The sequence below is a fragment of the Semicossyphus pulcher genome, unplaced genomic scaffold (genome assembly GCF_022749685.1).
Source record: "Semicossyphus pulcher isolate SPU_LCO1_2020_fin unplaced genomic scaffold, fSemPul1.0.p SCAF_12, whole genome shotgun sequence".
NCBI lineage: Eukaryota > Metazoa > Chordata > Actinopteri > Labriformes > Labridae > Semicossyphus > Semicossyphus pulcher.
The window spans coordinates 13,166,483-13,187,882 of record NW_027211626.1 but is presented as its reverse complement, the minus strand read 5'-3'; the positions used below and the strand labels follow the sequence as shown (position 1 = coordinate 13,187,882).

The following is a 21,400-nucleotide window of genomic DNA, read 5'->3' as shown; positions in this document are numbered from 1 at the left end:
GGCACCCGGGTCACGTATCTGCGGCGTGATATTGGACGTCAAAGTCCAGGGACTGTCACGTTACCTACAGCATCTAACGCTAAAGCCTTACAGACAAAGGCCAGGGATCTAAAACCCCTTTCATTACATCAGTGCCTGCTGCATCTGCTTGTTTTCTCCAAGCAGAACCAGCTTTCCCACAATGCTCATTTCACTGTTTAAACACTAAAAGGTAAAACCTCTTTTTCTGCTCAGAATGTAGACGACTATTTGGAGTCAATGCGTGTTTGTTTACTTTTTCTCCCCCCCCCCCCCCACACTGGGCACCTGTGCTTGTCAGGCTGTGATGGTCTGATTTGGAGGGAAGAGGAGGAGGGTGGGGGAAAAAAGATGGGAGGTAGGGATCATTGGACAAACTGTGGTTGCTTTCCAGAAAAACTCCAGCAGCCCTTGTGCTGCCTTTTCTTACATGTAAAGGCATTGTGATTTTCTCAGAGGAGAGATTTTTTTGTTTAAAGTTCATGAGTAATACATGTAGCTGCCCAACCACAATTCTAGCCCTTACTTCTCCCAGTTAAAGAATCCTAAAGAAGGAAAGTGCTTTGACGGACGGACGGATGGATGGACAGCTGGATGGATGCATGTATAGGTGCTGCTGCTGCAGGAGCCATCAAATCTCCTCGATAAAAAAACTGCAGTAAGCTTTAAATTGGCAGAAGTGTACTTTTTCCCTTCACTGAACATAGACAGCCAGACAGAGAGACAGGCACCCTGTCTTTATACATCTCAAAAACGGTTGCAGTCCGCGGCTTACATCGTCAAGCTACTGTAGAGAGAGAGAGTTTCATGCAGAGCCAGTGCTTCTACTGGTTAGACGGGCAAAGATGCCCTAAACTCCCAACAACAACTAGGTGTCATGTTTGAACAGAAGAAACTCAAAGTTAAACACATCTTAAGAATGAGACAGAATTAGAAAAACTACATGAACGAATGAGTAAAAAGAGAGAACTTTGAAGTGAGGGTAGAAAGCATGAGGTCTAAATTTTACAGTACAGGAACAGTTGGCTTGTCCGTCTCGTCTCTCTCTCTCTCTCTGTTTCTGTCCCCAGCACCTGAGGAGTCAGTGTCCACAGTTAACAAACAGCTGGCCATCATGTTGGCCACTTCAACCAACAGCCCACACGTGGACCGGCCAGTCAGTCGTAACAAACAGCACAAGTTGCTAGCAAAACAATCACTGGCCAGCATTAAAGGTCTCAAACTGACCAATAACCAACCAGCAAAGGCCGACCTGGCTCCAGTGGAGAACTGGATATAAATTGCTTAAAAAATATAAATAAAAAAACAAAAAAACAACCAGCTATTTTGGATGTCATTCAGTCTTTTCAATCGAAAAACAGGGAGAGATTTTCCAAACCCGACTTCTGGCACCATAGTAGTATTTGAAGTTTAAGTAGTAGTCTCGTTGGCGTACGATGGCAATGAGGGAGGTTGGAGGGGTTTAGGTGTCGAGGCAGGTGCGCCTCCTGTTGGCCAGGAGGTCTCTGTAAACGGTGGAGTTGAGGAAACGGGGGAAGGAGTCGCGGTGCATCAGGGTGTAGATCTGGAACTGGGCCTCCTCGTACATCAAGTTGCTGGGCTCCGTCAGGGTCAGGTTGATTCCTTCTCTGACCCGCGAGTCAAGACTCACCTGGGGAGAGGAACACAAGACTGATTCATAAACCAACTGTGGCTTTTTAACTAGACATATTAAAAATCTTGAGTCTACAGCCCTGTAAGCAGCTTTGTCTTGAATGCTAACATGGTCAAAATAACAATCCTTACACCCTGATCAACATCACAGCAATCCTTAATCAATCCATTTAAGCTATTTCTGGTCGTCAGTAGAGCTTGTACCTCTTTTGGTGATAATATGGACACATAGTCTTCATATATGATCCTCGCATTCTGCTCCACCACTGTGGGATTCGTCTCCTTCTTCAGCTCCTCGCAGGCCAACCAGAAAAGCAGGTTGTCCTCGCTGTACTCCGAGCGCAGGAACTCCTGGAAGACCTCCCGGCCCTCCAGCGAGCGCAGCATCATCTCAAAGCTCCGAGCCCACGACAGCACTTCATCTAGACTGGGTTGTCTGTGGTCAGACGTGGAATAAATTAAGACACGAATGTGTGACGGACACAAAAGTGAGACTGAAAGGAAAGATGGCTGGACTTACTGCTCCTCTGTCGCTTCGATGCTGTCCATCTTGCAGGTCTGGCGTTCACTCCTCTCAAGCCTGTCTTCATTCCTTGATGGGAGACAACAATTGTTATTGTAATGCCACCAAAACAAAAGACTGGACGAGTTTCTTGCTGAAGTAAGTAGGTTTCAACTATCAGCCAGACCAGGAAGCATCAAACACATCTTCAGGAAACACACATTCAAAGGCAGTAAAACAACAGAGCCTCACTTCAAACCTTTATCCAAACACTTTGAAAGACACATGTAGCCTCTCTGTCTATCGTAGCTCAGTCACACTTACCGAGGCCACAATGCAACACACACTGATCTGTCTATTTTTGTCCCAGCGTGGAAGATCTTTCCTTCCTCTTGCCGTGTCTTGTCAAAGTCCCCATTGTGCAGCAGTAATTGGCTAAGCTAGCCGCAGCCCCCCGGCATCCTCACAATACAGCTAAATATACAGGCTGTTCTTCACAGCTGTTTTGCATGTGATGTGTGGATGGAAATAGAAGGCACCCCAACAAGATAAGGGCTTTGTGTGAGGGCGGGTGAGAAGGGGATGGGGGGGTTAGAAAGTAGAGAAAAAAAAAAGAGGACCCATTCATACTTTTTTTTACACATTCAACCTCTGTCTCTAGAACTGAACTTCACAGAGTTATCAGTGATTTTCAGCGATTAACTTGAAGCACTGGAAAGGCAGACACTCCCTCTCGGCCTTTAACACTTCAATAAATAAACATTTTAAAGGGTATTGAAGACAATTTTCCAGGCTCACTCTGGAGATCGGACACCAGCGTTTGATTAGAAAACACACAGCGGAGTCACAGAGCACTCACTGCGGGCCCAGTCCACAAGCTGCCACCACTTCAGATGAAGTGGTGTGAAAGAAGCAGCACATTCACCATTCACTGCCTGAAAACAATGTTTCATTCACTCCTCTCTGCCGGGTGCAGAGAGGAGGCTCCAGGAGTTGCACAGCAGTTACTGGGTTTGGTGCCTTGCTCAGAGGCAATGTGTTGTTAAGTTTCTGACCTACAGTGCAATCTGTTAGTATTAGGCTGGAGCCAACCTCACTTGTCATTGGGTGAAAGGTGGGGCACACCCTGGACTGATCGCCAGTCAAACTGACACACAGAGACAGAAAACTGTTCACCGATGAACCTAACGGGGATGTCTTTGGACTGTGGGTGGAGGCCAGGGTAAGGGAGGGAGAAAATGCAAACATAAAGGCCCACTTTGTCCATACCGGGATTCGAACTACGAACCTTCTAGCTGTGAGGCGACAGTGCTAACCACTGCACCACCATTTGAAATATATAAATTGCAAACTCTAATTTTGCTTCCAGAACACAATGATAACTAAAACATTTTTAAACTATTGGGGACTAGGAAAAACATTAATACTTATACTATTTTGAGAGGCTGGAATCAATGGATTTTCTGGCAATTTGCCGTAAGAATCAATACATTTAAGACTCATACAATGTTGAATCAATTATCAAAATCGTTGCTTATTCATTTGGATTGTCTCTGGTGACCAACCATAATGCCCTGCTTAAACGATTTCCAAGCTGGCCTTCTCCTGTGTACACACCGTATCAAATGCATTATGTGTTTGATGAGGTGTAATTCATTCTTGCATAATTTCCATTCACTCCCCAAAAGGCACTTAAAATGAAAGTCACAGAGATTATGAGCTTATCTTCAGTTGATAAAAAGTAAAGTAAGTAAGAGAAACTAAAGCAGAACACAAAAATGATCCTTAATACTCCCATATTAGCTTTCAAACACACCTTTACCACAGGAAAGCTCACCCTGCAGGAGCACACATGTTTGTTTTGTACCAAAAAATGTTCCAAGCATTTAAAAGCACAATCCCTGGCAGGGCAAAAATGACAGATGTATTACCCCAACATCATCCATAACCGATGTGAGGCAGAAAAACACAACAAAGACTGCAGCGGCTACAAATATCACTACATGGGAGGCGGAAAAGTGGAACACAAAAAAATCTAAATTCATTTGATTTTTTAAGTTTTGATGCAAATGTTGAGATCTGGTTTCATAATTGTTTGACTCCAGTTTGTATAAATGTTTCCTGGCTCCCAGGCCCTGCATTAGATCAGACCCCAGTACTTTGTCACTACAGTCAACACAGTTTAACATTACAGATTAAGTAGCAGGATTTATGGCAGGTCCAACTGTTTGTTTTCCAATACAACAGTTTCAAAATATCAACTTGTAAAGTGGTTGCTGAGATCCAGTGGCTTTCTCTAGTTAACACAATAAGCCCTCTTTAAAAGCAGCTTCAAACTTAAAATCGTCGCATAACAAAAAATGCTGACTATTGTTGTCCAGTTAAAAAGTAATTGGCTATTAGAGAGGATTAGAGAGTTAACATGATGTCATTTCACTTAGTTGCTACAGCCTGGTCACAGCTTCGACCTAATGTCATTTTTTGGTGAACCTTCAATTACTTCATATCCCTAAAATTTGTACAAGGTCAGCTAAAAGGTTATTTAAGTCTACAACGTATTGGAGACATACTGTAAATGTATAAATAAAGTAGTGTTATAGTATAATATAGCTTATTATAAAACAGTATAGTACAATATATAATAGTATAATAAAGCAAAACATAGCATAGTACACTTTAGTATAGTAAAATAGAGTTTAGTATAGTATAAGAGTATATTATAGCACAGAATAGAACAGCATAATATTGTTCAGTAAAGTACAGTGCATTATAATCTAATATAAAATAGTATAGTATATCATAATATAGTACAGTACAATATACTATAAAACAGTAAAGTATATAATAGTTTAGTATTGTTTAGCATAGAACAGTACTGTATGATATATTATTATTATAGTATAGTATAGTATAGTATAGTTAAGTATAGTAAAGTATAGCATGGCATAATATTGTTAAGTAAAGTACAGTGCATTTTAGTATAATATACTATAGTGTATAATAGTATAGTACATGGTAATATAATATATATACAGTACAATATGCTACAATACAGTAAAGTATATTATAGTTTAGTATAGTTTAGCATTTGACAGTATGGTACAGTGTAGTATATGGCAGTATTTTATAGGATATTTCAGTATAGTACAGCATGGTATAGTAGAGTATAGAATAGTATAGTTTGGTGTAGTATAGAACAGTGTAGTATAGTATAGAACGGTATGGTATAGTAGAGTTTAGTATAGTACAGTATGCTATAGTATAGTACAGTTTGGTATAGTTCAGTGTGGTATAGTATAGTATAGTACAATTTAATACAGTTTAGTATAGTACAGTTTGGTATAGTATAGTATAGTATAGTATAGTATAGTATAGTACAATTTAGTACAGTTTAGTATAGTACAGTTTGGTATAGTTTGTATAGTACAGTTTATGGAACTGTATAGTGCAGTATATTATAGGATAGTACAGTACAGTTTGATATGGTATAATATATTATAGTACAGTATATTATCGTATGGTTCAGTGTGGTATAGTATTGCACAGTTTGGTATAGTATGGAACAGTATAGTGCAGTATATAATAGTATAGAACAATTTAGTAGAATATAGTTTAGTATTTTACAGTATAGTTTGCTATAGTATAGTATATTATAGTACAGTATATTATATTATAGTGTAGTACAGTACAGTATAGTAAAGCACAGTCTAGTTTGTATCTTCTTACCAGAGACACTTGCAGCAGCCACACCAGCAGAGGCAGCAGGTGTTGGGTCGGGGCTGTCCAGGGGCCTGGGGCGGGGCCTCGATGTGTGCCGCCTGCCTTTTTCTCATCTCCACTCCACTCACACTTCGGGGCTTCACAGAGGACACACAGAAAATATGCACATTAAACACACTTCACTTCTACAACCAAAAGCACAGTTTCAAACTTGGACACCATGTTTGCATTCTGGCTCTCAAGCAATTTATCTTATGAGAGGGGGGAATAAAAATAAGCTGTGTAAGTTTCTGTGGGTGTCTGTCAGCGTGTGTTTGTGTATGGGAGAAAGAAGGATGGAGAGAGAGTGAGAGAGAGAGAGAGAGAGAGAGAGAGAGAGGGAGCACTGAAGCAGGACAGAGAGGATTCCCTTCCTTGTACGGTACGAGGGCTCCTGGCATCAGGCCCAGTCTCTCACTTGACTCAGACCGACACTACACACACATTTCAACGGGTGCTGCTGAGACAGAGACAGAGAAGCAGGGTCTAACCATCACACACACGCAGAGACACATCATGCACACTATTTTTCTTAGTAAAATCTCACTCGGAGCTGCTCTGTGTCTTCAGGAACGTTTCGGAGGTGTAATGTTTTCTAGACTACTTTAAGTCGACCTAACAACTGGGGAGTCACACTCTGTTCTCCCTTAAAGCTGCTGTTGACCACCCTGTGCCGGTCATCGCCTGGGGTTTCCCCCGGCCTTTACAGAAGCTTTGAAGGTGATCGTGCACGAGGCTTTGGCCCTGCAGGTAGAGCAAGTGTGAAGAACCACTTTGACTTCACACAACAGCCACGGTAGCGCTTTTTAACCCTTCAGGCTGCTCTAAACAGAAATACCACTCTCTAAGCACTCATTCTAATGCCTGGAATAATAACAGTAAGCCTAGTGATGCTGTTTCTTTAATCTTCCTTCAGGTGAAACACAGTAACACATGGTGGGGCTCTTATGAGCTAAATATGCCAGGGAAGCTCTCATCCAACTGCGCAGCAAATTACAGCTCTCTCACTGGTTAACCAGAATTCACAGCAGGAAACATGAAGTAGATATGCCAAGAAGGGGGTGTCATGTTGGAAGGATCTCATGACCAGATAGAGGAGAAAATAATCAACACACTTCGTGTCACAATTTGGGTTATTTAAGCCTCATTTCAGATGCGAACAAAGCGTGAAAAACGCACTTAGTAATCATAGTCTGGTGTGAGTTAATTAATTAAAGCAGGATTCTTACCTCTGAGGTCATGGTTTAAATTCAATTAAAATCCAAGTAACTGAACTCCAGCAGCAAAAGCAGGGACTTCTCTACACATGCTATTTACAACTGTGATTTTACATGGCAGGTAAGGCTGACACGACCTGCCTGGTATGCAAATGTCGCCCCCTGCCCAGTGGGTCGGTTATTCAGTGAAAAGGCAGCCACCGTGGAAAAACAGGCAGCAAGATGCAAACCACTGCGAGGACGCGGCTTTGTTCTGACGCCGGGGAGGAAGATCGCATCCAGCAGACATGCAAATATGTAGTGGAAATACAAATACAGCCACATGAGTGGAAAGAAAATGACGAAAGAGAGAGATGATTATGATGTAAATATTGGGCCCCAAGCATTCGCCGCAAAATACACCAAAAAGTGAAACATTTAATTTGCATGTTTTTTATCTGGCAATTAATCGAACTTGGAGGAAACATAAAAGGCTCAACAGTTTTATTTAATGCTTACGTTGTACTCTGGTATCTTTGTGAAGTGGGGCTTTATATAAATACAGCTGTATGTTTGAGTAACAGTGGATCAAGACGGAATTCAGTGTTAAAGGAACTTCTTAAGGACGATCTGAAGAAACGAGGTGCTTCTGAACAAATATATTTTAGGGCTGCTACAATTAGGCGATGACAAAATTAGTTACCAACATATTTAATTGTCAATAATTAGTTGGTTTCTTTCATCGTGCAAGTTTTTCATGCTGCGCGAGGGCTTAACATCGTTTTCCAGAGCTGAGTTTGCAGAGGGGTGAGTCATCTCGCATCCTTACTATCTCTGCTGAGAGTCGCGCACGCAAGACAGCGACAGGTAAACAAAACATAGCAAAATGGTACCGCTCGATGCGACACCATTGCGTCCTATAACTTCTAAAGTCTGGGAGCATTTCACCCTCAACGCTGCAAAGAAAAGGATCGCCCCTGACATTTGTAAAGCGGACCTCACGTTGGACTTGTGTACTTGGTTTGATGTTTTATATCAGCACTTTGTCTGTCCTTGGTTTTAAATGTTTATTAAAAGACATTTTTTAATGGAAAACTAATATTTAACTCTATTGTTAGTTACCAAATGTTTAATAGATCCTTTAACAAACTGAAAACTAAATAAGAGCTATGAAGTAATCATGCAATTCATTATCGGATTAGTCAATTAATCATTTCAATAATCGATGATATTTCAGAACTGTGTTTTTACTTTGTCGTGACTATTGTACAAAGACTTCTCTTAAGTTATCAGGATCAAAGTTCAACCACAATTTCCTCCAGAGATATTTTATCCAAGATCATCAGTGTGAAGGAGGCGGCTCTGTGCTTTTTTTCAGCCAGAAGTGTTGGATCACATTAAGTAGAAAAAAAGTTTTCTTCTTTCTTTTTCAGTTTCTCCCTTTTTTAAACTGAGGCAGTAACTTAGTGGGGAAAAAATTAAAACAGTCTTCAAAGCGTTCGGTTTCAACTAAGTGCAACATTAATGAGCATCAGAGTTGTAAAAATAGTTGCTCTTGTTGGTGATTTGGGGCGACCGACTGTTATCATCCACAGAGTCTGATAAGCTAGGCTATATTGGGAGTGAAAAGGCTCTGGGCTGGGAAAACCACGCCAAACAAACCACCAAGGAATGTTTGTTTGAATGAAACGTTGGAGCTCAAAAACGTAAATTACACGTGAGTTTAACTTACTTTGTTTTGCTTGATTGTGTTTATCGTTATTTGACGGCTCACATAAAGAAAGTCAATCAAATGTTTTTCTTTGTCTTGATCTGAAACTGTTCAGTGGATTGAACACAAAGGCAATTCCTTAAAGATGGAGACACAGTGCCTCTTTCAGACACTGCTAATAACAACAGAAGTCAAACTTACCATGAATTAACGAGTTCCTAAAAACAGATCAGACAAAGCAGTCATGGCATGAGGTAATAGGTTGCTGGATGATAGCAGGCTGGTTGGCGGAGTGACTGACTGGTGGACTGTCTGGGCGTCTGTTTGGCTGATGAACTGACGGAGATGCAGGGAGCTTCTTTTCACCACGAGGAAGAGAGGTTACTGGTCTCACCATCCCTGACCGACTGGCACAGAAACGGACACGAGAGGGAGCTGAGGTGAAAATGTGACGTCTTCCTGTCCTTGTTTCCTTGTTTCGCTCGCCGTCCTAGGCCTCCTCTGATCTCGGTGAAAGGGTCATTTATGGACTTGAGAGCGCAGGTAGCGGTGAAGGAACAGCATCTGAAGAGAAAAACAGCTTTAGACAGAATCAAGAATAAATCATTTTTCTTTAGCGACGACTGGCTGGAAATATTGATATACTTATACTTGAATACTAATATATATATATATATATATATAGAATAAAAATCTACTTTTCAGTGGTTTCCTTTGGGCCATCTTTGTAAAGACCAGACTAACTTTAGTCATTTGTTCATCGTCACTTTTTTTTCCCTCGTTGTCAAAATGGAATAATTTGTAGCTTTTTTGTTTTATATTAATGTGAAAATGGTCCAATTGTTTTTTAAAGGGGACATATTTTAGCGATGCAATCAATTTTCCATTATTCTGATGTGTTTTTGAGTCACGTTGGTAAAGTTTGTTTCATTTTAAAAATTGTATACTTATTGTAATTTTATTATTTTTCGAAGCCTCTCCTTCCTCCTGAAACAAACGAGCCGTTTTGCCATTCAAAGGTTAGACCTTAGCCAAGATTGGCTGACAGTATTTGGAGTGACCGCGTAGCCCCTACCCCACGTGGGGGACCACAGATTGGCCGATTTCAGCTAAACAAGGTTCTACGTAGAAACCTGCAGCTGTTCTGAAGGGCACATTTCAGAGGCGACCTTTTTTAAAAATGTAATTCTGGCACAACACGGAATTATGCAGTTTTCGCTTTTTCACTGTGAACAATAAACAACCAAAAATGTGAAACCCATGCAAAATATGAATATCCATTTGAAAGATATGGCTCCTTTAAGTTAAACACAGAAAATGTAATTGCTGCCACTAGGGGTCTCTCAATCAAAACTATAACAAAAGTCATCGGCTGTGTCCGAAACCGCATACTAACGTACTGCCTACTACATACTCAAACAGTATGGACTGCATACTGCCTACTAACCTGACTATTAGGATGCTGGTGGCATCATACTCAGAGCTTCTCCAGATCACGTGACTTAATTGTTTGCGTATGTCCGGTCTGATCTCCGGTCCATCTCCGCCACTGTAGAAGCTAAATAGCCGCAATGCATTTTGGGGCGGTTGAGTACAACCAGTGAGCTCCCGTCTCATACTCAAACATCCGGGCTGATCTAGTATACATCCGGGCATTTCTCGCATACACAAAATTGCATACTATGAGATGGGAACGCATGACATACTCAATTCTACGTCACGGTTAGTATGATTAGTATGCGGTTTCGGACACACCCATAGTTTGTTGATGTTGTGAAGCAGCATGGGATCATGGGAGTTTTCATCAGACCATTGACCATGAAAATCTATCTAGTGCGACTCATGAAGATTTAATGTTAAGGATAAAGTATTTAAAGTTGTATTTAGTCATCATTAAGTCATGTTTATTCAGGTCATGTTATTTAATGCTAATGATAAAGGAGCAAGTAATTAGCTTATAAAAGCAGCATGCCGACTTTCACTGAAGACAGGCGGCCAAATGAAACGCACCTTTACCTTCTCTGGGTTTGAACATTGTTGGGAAGTTTGGGATAGTTTTTAGGCATTTTAATTCTGGAATTTTAAGATGTTTCCATATGTGCAGGTAAAAATGTAACTGTATATTCTTAACATGGTTTATTATTTAAATAAGTAACCTATTAAGTTAAGAAATCTGATTGATCAACTATCAAATAAATAATTTGTTTGCTGCCTTATTGAAAAAATTTTGAAACTTATTTTACAATTTTCCTTTTACTCATCTTCAACTCTGACATTTCTGTGACAAGCTAACTGATAGTCAAAATAAGTCAGCCAAAACGGGAAAAGAACCAAAAACTTGTAAAAGACGACCATCATTAGATTTAGATTTAACCCTCATCGTGACAACACTCAATCACAGTCAGAAAACATCCGGAGGCCGGAAAGCCTTCAGGCGACAGAGCCTCCTCCTCATGCTGCATGTGTGTTCATATAGGAGTTACTGTTCCAACAACATGCTTACTCATAACAGCCGCTCAGACGCTGGAGATGAGGAACTATCACAAGTCTGTTGTAAACGAAAGGACTCACATTAACAAATAAAGGCTTTGAGCAGCTGCAGCCTGCAGGTTGTTTCTACGTTACTTATTTAAGTCGGTGATATTCTAAAGTAGTAAAATACAAAACACATTAAACAAGTCGTTTATTGATCTACACAGAACTGGATTCAGCATTGTGGGTTTTTAATGAGAAACTTTAACATCTGCTACTGCCAGTTTGAACTGGTTTGAAAACAAAAGTGTCCCTTGTATATTTTACTTCTAGGAAGAATGATTTTTCATAGTCGTGTGCAAAGAGAAGGCTTCTGCGCTGTAGAGTTTCATCTTCTCTTCACAGGAGGAAGAACACCACAAAGTAGGGTTGTCCACATGTTTGATACTTCAATGCTTTTCGATACCACGTTTTAAAACGATACAATCAATTAAAATGGGTTTTTTTTCATTTGACTGTACTGAAAAGTACCGAAGCAAACAGCAGATTTATTAAGATTTTCAACCTAAAGCTGCCGCCAGCAAAAGAGAGGGAGCAGCTGTGGTCGAGCGACATACAGGAAGTGAAAAAAGTGAGCGCTGACATGATTTTCTGACTGTTTCACACCGGTTACGCTCTAAATAACAAACTACCACGCCTACACCTCCGTACAATTCTGCAGGAAGGTACAGGGTTTTGTTGTTAGAGGCCGAAGTTGTGCTTCATCCTGTGTGTCTGTCTGCTCCGCCCTCTGTCACACCTGGAGCTCTTACACAGCAACAACACAGCGGACTGATCTCATTCACAGCACAGCAAAATAAGATGTTTTCTGAAGTCCTCATACCTCCATTTTGTTCATAACACTTGTATTTTAGTTGCCGTGGTATCAAAACAGGTATGGGTTTTTTTTTACGAGTACCGTATCGAAGTTTGAAGTTCTGATATCAAGAGAACCGTTCCACAGAGTAACTTTCTTAAGATTTAAGATTCCTTTCCTGAAAACAATGACTACTGTGTTGGGAGTGCTTTAGAGCTGCAACTAACAATCTTTTTCATTTTTGATTAATGTTGAAAAAAAATCTATCAGTGTGTCCACAAACCAGAGGTGACCTCCTCAAATTTCTTGTTTCGTCCAAAACCAAAAGATTTTGAGTTTACTGTTAATGAGGAGTAAAGAAACCAGCATATATTCACATTTTGAAAGGTTGAATCAAAAATATGTTGATATTCATAACTTAAAAAATACTTAAATACTTGGAAATCAATGTAAAAGTGTATAATTATTGTATTTAACTATTAATAATAGCAGCGCTACAGTGCTGACAAGCTGGAAAAGCTTACAGTGCCTGTCTGTATAGTGTCTGGGGGTGAACTAAAAAAGTCGTCTATAAATCAGTTGGTCAAATGACAATAATAGGGAACAATTATTTTTAATCAAGTAGGCTAATTGTTATTTTTCCAAGCAAGAATGCCAAAAACTACCATTACAAACTGCTTACTGTTTCTCAATAGTGAATATTTGCGAACTAATGTCAGATTAACCTGAATATTTTCCGTTAATGTGTGACGTTTTATAGATTTAACTATCAATCAATTAATGAATACAATAATTGGCTGATCATTAAGGAATGAAAGTCATCATTATTTTGAACCAGGAAACAGTTGGTACAATTTCTAATAAAAAATAAAATCGTTCAACTATTATTATTAGTGAATAGATCAAATGTAAAAGCACCTGGCGGTCCACATCACATAAAGCTATAGTATTAGGCTCTATAGCCATGAGAACAATCAGGATATCACTCTGTGTCTTTAGGGATCATTTCAGTCTTAATTACCTTTGCCTCTGTGAGCTCTCACACTGTACAGTTTCATTGATTAAGAATACATCTCTCCAGAGTAATATCTCTCCATCCTACTAGCAAATAGCATCAATGTCAGATATGTTGACAAGACAGCTGGTGTTTGATGAAAAGCGGTGTGAATAAAGTGTAAAAGCTGAATGAGATGAATCAGGAAGTGTGTCAGGATGTAGTGGCAACATAACCTGGGCTGCTCTGACTCAACACACCCATGGGAAACTGCAGTGTGGGTGCTCCCTCAGCTGTGCACTGAGCATGGTTTCTTGACAGCGGAAGGAGAGGGTTTCAATAAGTGAAGGCGGCTTAAAAAAAAGAGTGAAGTTGACAGGATAGTTTACGGTGGATGCATGCAGTGTGCTGTCGCAGCTCTGGATCTGTTGCATCTGCCTGGAGGCCCGTGCATATCTTCAGATAAGAAGTAGGCAGGCTCATCGGACCCTGTGCACTAGCTCTGCTGGCTAGCTGCTGGGTTGGCTGTTTTGCACGGTTTCTCTTACAGCTGTCCGAACCATCTGAGCCCAGCCGCTGCAGGTCACAGCGCGCCGGGGAGAGGAGATCCCCTCCCGGCTGACACCACGGGCTGATAACACAGTAAGAGAGGGATCTACACGGTGCTGCCTGTCGCACCGAAATCTTGCAGAAATCAAACACCACCCACTTTCTACTTGCTAGCTTTAGCCGACAGCCCGAGATCCGCTATCTCTCGCAGCGAGAGAGGAGGAGGTGGCAGCTGAGCAGCAGCTAGCGCCGTGCTAACGCCAGCTAGCCTGCCCGAGTGGAGCATTAGCACAGAATAATCAGCATCTTACCCCTTTCTGTTGGGCTGTCAGCGTCCTTGGGCGATAGGTGTGAAAACGTTGTGTTCCGATGTTTATTTAACGACATCGTTAATGGGAATCCTGCAGTGTAATGTCCATCGCCGCTGTTTTTCTGCCATCCGCCCCACTTCAGCACCGAACGCCGCCGAGCCCCTGGATGCACTGCGCAGGCGCGCTGCCACCGGTGCTCTGTGGCTGCAGTCGGTGAGAAGATGCACTGCTGAGGCTCCACTTACAGTCTATAATGCACAGAGGGTCACTTCACATCTCTGCTGCACATTACTTTGCTGCAAAACACAAAACACTGCTTTCATTTTAATACATAGCAAACATTTTCAAACTAACAATCTATTCTCAGAGGAAGAGACAAGGCAACCTCAGTAAGGTTGAAATAAAGCATAGGCGACCACTATCTATACTAGAGAAAATATATCCCCAGGTTATAAACCCATAAAGTGTTGGTTGCCTCTATTAACTCTCACACACAACCTCCTGTAGTGCTACATCTGAGAAATAGTCCATCAGTAGTTTTGTGTCCACTTATTTTGTTCTCTGTATTTTAGAATTGTGTTGCTCATATCTTGCCTTATCCCTCTTCCTTCTTAATATGAAGCCCTCTGCTGTAGGCTATATTACCATAGTGTCCCTATTCAGTTAGAATATAAGTACTTCACATCTTATGCAATTTCAACTGTATCCTTCTGTTTTAATACTTCTATGGTTTCTTTATATCTTCAGTAAATGCCTCTAACCCCTGTGTACATAACTATTACACAAACAGTAGACATAACTTGCCTTGCGCTGGGCTGAGTATCACTGTAACAAGTCTCAGTTTAAGACCATGAATGAGGTGAAACAGCAAGACCTGTACATGGGTGATGCATTTTTCAGCTGCAGGAAAAGAGCTGTAGAAGCTTAATGTGTGTTAGAAACCATTACAAAAAATGTGCCAAACAAGATTTATAATTGCAGCTTTGACTTGAACAGTTTAGTTTAACGCTCAGGTTATCTGCATGGTGAGCCTGAAGCAGATCATCTCCTCCAGTGAGCCTCAGCAGTGATGTCTCATCAAACTGCTGTATATTTTCCTACCATTAACACAGGGGGGCACCAAAACTCTGCTCTCCTTCTCTGTCACTCAAACACACATACACACAAACACAGACACACACCTGTTCTGCTGCAGCGCTGGCAAATCTTAATGTGTATAAATCTACTTGTTAAAAAAGCATGGAGGGAAATGAGAAGAACATTAGTACGGCTACAACAAGCTGACAAATGGCACATTTTGTCTCCTTAAAGAACAGCTGAGCGTGCACGCAGGCGTCTCCTGATTTGGTGCTTTACCTGTTGACTTACCTCCATCTTTATGCTTTTTTATATTAAAATAAGAGAAACTGGGAGTCTTTAAAGGGAGGATTATCAGAGGGAATCCAAGATGAAACATGTGCATGTTCTGTGACACTGTTGGCTCATTAATAAGTCTCAGAAGTGGCCCTGATCAACTCCTGTTTTCTTTATGCGCCGAGGAGCGATTTGCATGTGAAAAGGTCAAGAGCAACAAAAGCACGACTCAGCTTCAATGAGCCTCTCGAACATGCCGTAGTGAGTTCTCTGGCAGAAGAGACAGAGGGGAGCGTCTGATAAACACAACGTGAAAAGTGTGAGCGTCAAAGGAAGGAATGGAAATACATACATTTGTGTTTTGATGAAGCAAACATGAGGGATCAGTGTGTGTGGGTGTGCAATGTGGGTGTTTGTTTGAGAGAAGTAAATAAGGGGGGAAAAGATCAAGCTTGTATGGCTGGAAAGCTTTGGAAACCCCCTCCCACATAACTCCTTTTTCGAGGTCAGAATTTGTGAGCTCTGTGCAGCTAGAATTTTCCATCCATCCCTTATCTATACAGCTTATCCTGTTCAGGGTCACAAGGGGGCTGGAGCCTATCCAAGCTGTCAGTGGGCCAGAGGCAGGATACAGCCTGGACTGGTTACCAGTCAATCACCAATGAACGAGTTACCAGTGAACCTAAAGAGCATGTCTTGACTCTGGGAGGAAGCAGGAGTACCCGGAGGGAACCACACAGAAGGGCCCACTACGTCCAACAGCCCTCCATAATTTTCGAAAACAGAGAATCTGACATTTGCTCACAGTCTGTGGCAATTGATTAGTTGTGCGAAGGAGAGAAAGTAGTGAGGGTCTGCACTTCTATCTCGAGCACTTCTATAGCTGTGTATCCTCTTAAGGACGTATTTGAAGGCCGATTGCGTCACAGCGACGCGTCGAAGGCTGTCCCATTTCCAAGGCTCCTTCAGATGCTTGCTCCTTTTCCCGGGCCGCGGAGGATCCATCGGGTGTATCCTTTGCGGCCCAACATATCCCCAAGATTCATTGCGTGCCGATTCAAATGAGAAGGCCGACTCTTAAGTGGCTGCGGAATACACTTTTAAATGTAGAGGTTTTTGGTTTCAACTCAATCTTTAAAATAATAGGTTAAGTTATGTGGCATTAGTTATGTTAGCTAGCTACCTGTTGCTAGGCGACAGGAGCGGCGTTTGGTGACATAAGGGTAAGGGGGGGAACAGCTGCTGACACAAACACGAAATCCTCTGTAGACCAGACGAACAGCTCGGGCCTAGCGTTCTACACAGGCTACGAATGACTCATCCTACATAGACTGCGTCCTTGGAAGGATGCAGCCACCGAACTGAGACACAGCTCTTGTCACCTCTCCAGGCTAGTTCCCTTCTGTTACCCTTATGTTTCATGTCTTGTGTTTTATTTTGATTCTCACCTTGTGTCTCGTTTCAGGTCCTTCACTTCCTGCCATCCTGTTTCCCGCCTGTGTGATTACCTGCCCCGCCCTCATGTGTTTCACCCGCGTCTCGTTGTCTCCACTCCGGTGGGGAAAATAGTGTCTGTGTTCCCCTCCTTCTGCACCAGTTCGTCTTGTCCCCTCGTGACAGCGTTCCAGCATTCCTTCATGTTTTTGTCAGCCTTATCTGACCTTTTTGTGTTTTTGGACACCTCTGCCTGTTGATTTGACCTCCTGTGTAAGGAACCCTGCTTCCTGTCTCTGAGTCTTGCATTTGGGTCCGTGCATTGGTTCAGTATTGACAGTTCTAAATAAGCATACTTCACTCTCAGCATCCACGGCCATGCTAGCACTTCTATTAGGCTCTTGACCTGCCGGTGACACAAATATTTTGTTGCAGTTCATAGATATTTCCAACAGTTGAGTCAACAAACAAAGTAACATTGCTGTCCCCATGGCTAAAAAAGAGAATTTGTGTCCCCTCAGACAAACCTTATCCTGCAGATCCTCATACCATCCCTGCTCAAAGAACAGTCTGGGGACTGAAAATTGTCCTTGTGGCTCAGGCACTTTCCTTTAATTTGTGAGCTGGCATTTCCTATAAAGGCTACGTGTGCGAGCATCAGCTATTCGAAGAGTGAGAGGGAGAAAGGAGATGAAAGACAGGTGGATGTACAGAGAAGGGAAAACATGCTGGTTAAAGCCTGCAGTCGTACTTATGGCACCTGTCTGGTTGATTGAAAGTTGCAGAGAAATTAGGAGGACTGAATGCACATTGACAAAAGTGTAATAGCTCACGGATCAATACAGCTGTTTGTAGCTTCTGTTTTCTTCTTGTGTTTTCTTCTGTGTGTGACTGTGCACTTAAATCCATCTGGGAGTGTTCCTTGTTGAGTCAGCACAGAACGACTGTGTTATTATTTTAACAGCTTTCCAAGAGTGTCTAAGAGTAATCCTTTTTTGTTTGAATACATCAAATATACATATTTCAAACCTGGTATCCTCGCCTTAACTGCTTAACATGGAAATGTGATCATATTGTGAATTCTAACCATATTAAAAACTCAACTTATTTGCAGTTAAATATCTATGAACTGCCTTTCACTTGAAGTCATTAATTTCATTTGAAGTCTGCCAAGGGGAGTTTGAAGAGTTTACACTTCTTTTTTTATGACAAGGATCTATAAAGCTCAATACTCCCCCGTCTGTCCATGACCTGGCTGTGAAACTACAGGTTTTTTTATATGTAGAAGCTTAAGTTTCTGATTATCTGCACAGAGACACTTTTGAACAAACCTCATGTATATAAACCTCTTATATCAATTTGACTCGTGTCCACCTTTAAGCCTCACTGATGTCCGCCGGCTTTTTTGTTCCAAAAATAAAGTTGCAAATTATCTCAACAACTACCATAAAGTTTTGAACCTTCATGCCTTCCAGACAATGTGTCATTATGACTTTAGTGATGCTTTACCTGTATCGCTATCAAGCTGACATTTGTGGTTTTGATGGAAACGTCTTGACACGTTTGGGATGGGTTTGTCGTGACATTTGGAACAGACATTCATGTAATCTCTGGAGAAATTAAATTACCTTTGGTGATTTCTTTACTTTTCATATTGCCATCAGCAGGTCAACATTTTAATACACCTTTGGGTATGAAGACCAAATACCTGCAAAGCAAGTGACATCACTATCAGCCCCAGCTTTACTTCATAGTCTGGTAATTAAAAAGATAAGACATGCTTAGCTTAATTAGTTAACATTGTAAACATACTTCCTGAAGCTCAACATGTTAGCGTTCTGACGTTAGCATGTACCTCAGAATCGAGTCCTATCAGCAGGTCGACATTTCAATTCACACAACACTTTGGTAGTTACCAAATACCAGCAAAACAACTGACATCCCTATCAGCCCCAGCTTTACTTTATAGTTTAGTGCTAAATAGCAAAATAAGACATGCTTAGCTTAATTGCTTAACACGGTACACAAACACTGAAGCTCAACATGTTAGCGTTCTGATGTTACCATGTATCTCAGAACACTAATTCGCAAAGGTTGACATGCTAACATGCTAAGCTTAATTGGTAAACATTATACACCCTGAAACTTGCCAGTTAGCATTCTGACGTTAGCATGAACATTTCAACACTTATGTATAGTGACAAAATACCTTCAAAAAAACCTGACATCCCTTTCTACGGAAGCCCAAAGCTCATCTTATCTTTCACGTTATCAAAGTAATCCTTATCACGGGAAAACGGAGTAAATAAAATGTACGAACGTATGTCCACTTAGAGCTTCCGTACCTCTCAGCCCCAGCTTTACTTTATAGTTTAGTGCTAATTAGCAAAAGATGACATGCTAACATGCTTAGCTTAATTGGTTAACATGGCAAACATAAATCCAAACATGCAATGCTGTTCACCGATGAATTTCCAGTGGCATGTCTATGTGTAGTTAGCTCCCAATTTACAGCTTCTGGTCTGCAACTCGTGCTGCCCTCCGGATGTATTTTGGAGTTAAGAGTGTTCTTGGGTAACACAACACTTAGTACAACACCGTAGTACAAGGCTTTTCTGCTGTAAATTCCTAGAATCATAAGTGTAGTTTATTATTAAGGGAACTTGGAACACAATTTCAAACCCCTTTGAGATGGTTTCCATGGCATTTCCGTTTCTTTTCTGACAAGCTAAGGGAGAGGTGGTGTGGAAAGGCAGCCATTGTTTCCAGGCTGGAGTCAAACTAAAAATTGTTGCAGTTACCTGGTGGGGATCCTATCTCACTGAGAGAAAGTGGCAGCTCTGAAATTGCACTTTCACAGAATTTCACTGCTGCCTCCCACACAGAGTCTCCGCATGTTGTCCTGAGGCCTGACTGTTAAAGCTGAACAATGAGAAGCACGCCCGGCTACAGGTGCATTATTTTGGATATTTTATATTAGATGGATAAAGCCATACATATTAAAATGGAAGGGGCAGTGGTGCTAACATTGTTTGTTTTGTATAAAAGTGCCTGAGTTCAGGAAAAAGGCTTTGAAGTTGTGCCTTATTTTTCAACCACTGTTCAGCTTTTAACACATTATCAGCATAATGCCTCCATTAGCAAGATGAGTACCCATTATAGGAAGAGCACTAACTATAGATGAGATAATTACTGAATGTGGGAGTCACGGTGAAGGCCCGTATAGCTGCTTTGAAAACATCCTACACTCGAGAGAGTATTAAGGATGCGTAATGGGTGTATAGCTTGTAAGATAGCACAGACACATGTCCTATTATACTTTTTCTTTGCTTATTCTGTCCACTTATAGCAAGAGGCTGAATAATACAACAAGGCAACCATGAAGCCAGAAGAACCAGAGAAGATTACACAGCTGAGACACATGGACTTTTGAAAAGGGGAAATTCAAGGGGGAAATTAACTTATAACTCTCCATAGAGCAGAGTGGCACAGGAAGTGGACCAAAGAGAGAGCCAGGATGCTCTGCCAAGTCAATCTAGCGTCCTTTAGGTGGGGCAAGGTTGAAGCTTCAACATGTCCCCTGTTGCAAAAGAGAATAACTCTAGAGCGCGTACCCAGCAGCTGCTCTCCAACAGCACTTAGGAAACTGTCACGGCCAAGTGTCAAAGGAAAGCAATGGATGATTTCCTCTTGGACACAGGGCGTGAACTGTCACTCCCACTCAGGCGGCCGTGTTCCCAAACACCCGATGACCAAAGGAACTCTCACTGATGAAGTGTCCAAGTGCATCGCTAAAGGTATGGTACAACAATATATCGTATATACATTTAATAATAATATTACATTTTATTTATATAGTGTTTATATAGGCACGGAGAGAGGTTTGCATCAGAGGAGTGGAAGGCTGCGGGAGGGACTGTGGCGGTGGGGCAGGTCTGTGAGGTACAAAGGTGCCTGGTTATGGAGGCTTTTGTGGGTGAGAGGAAGGACAGGGAGCCAGTGGAGCTTCTGGAGGACAGGGGTGGCGTGTTCACGGGAGCGGGAGTGAGTGAGTGAGGCATACATTGTAGATATGTATATACTTTATGCACATAGAAATAAGTCACATTCCATACCCCTTAAATTGAACATGTTAACATCTGTTTATGTATTTCTGCTGTTTCTACAAGCATCATAGTATGTATATATATATGTAGTATATTTATCTGTTTACAATCACATGCCAAATGCATCACACAGAGAAACAGGGATCGTTGGTAATAATCTTTACTTGTAGTTACGGCAAGTACGGGAACTCACTGTTGAGTAAAGACAAGACTCCGTCATCTTAGAGACGCAAGAGTCCTTGGACTGGGCCGTTCCAGTTGACAGGTAATTGCAGTGAGGTGGTGGCTCACACACAACCACACAGCAGTTTGTAAGAGGGCAAAGGTACTGTGAAGGAGCAGGTTGGAGACGTGGTGGAAAGTGGAGCAAAGCCTGGTGCCTCTGCTTCCGAGACGAGCACAGACCAGCATTACTTTGTCCTGATGCTAAAACTGAAGCACATTGTGACACTGGTGTACGGGCTACAGTCTGCAGCAGATGGTTAA

General features: G+C 41.6%; 1 protein-coding gene across 1 annotated transcript; it reads right to left on the bottom strand.

Moving 5' to 3' along the window:
- Window positions 1-326: 326 nt before the first annotated feature.
- rgs17 (regulator of G protein signaling 17) lies at window positions 327-14,158 on the bottom strand. The gene is made up of 6 exons (XM_069658918.1): window positions 14,022-14,158; window positions 9,041-9,403; window positions 5,900-6,030; window positions 2,192-2,263; window positions 1,876-2,107; window positions 327-1,669 (listed from the first exon to the last, which is right to left on the bottom strand). The coding sequence occupies exons 2-6, from the start codon at window positions 9,041-9,043 to the stop codon at window positions 1,481-1,483; spliced, it is 627 nt and encodes a 208-aa protein (XP_069515019.1). The 5' UTR covers window positions 9,044-9,403; window positions 14,022-14,158; the 3' UTR covers window positions 327-1,480.
- Between the last annotated feature and the right edge of the window lie 7,242 nt (window positions 14,159-21,400).

What these genes read in the sequence shown, in the direction of transcription:
- rgs17 (XM_069658918.1), bottom strand. An exon ending in GGCTGCTGCAAGTGTCTCTG is followed by an intron (nt 2,264 to 5,899) that starts GTAAGAAGATAC and finishes TCTCCCATCAAG; the next exon opens with GAATGAAGACAGGCTTGAGA. An exon ending in ATCGAAGCGACAGAGGAGCA is followed by an intron (nt 2,108 to 2,191) that starts GTAAGTCCAGCC and finishes GTCTGACCACAG; the next exon opens with ACAACCCAGTCTAGATGAAG.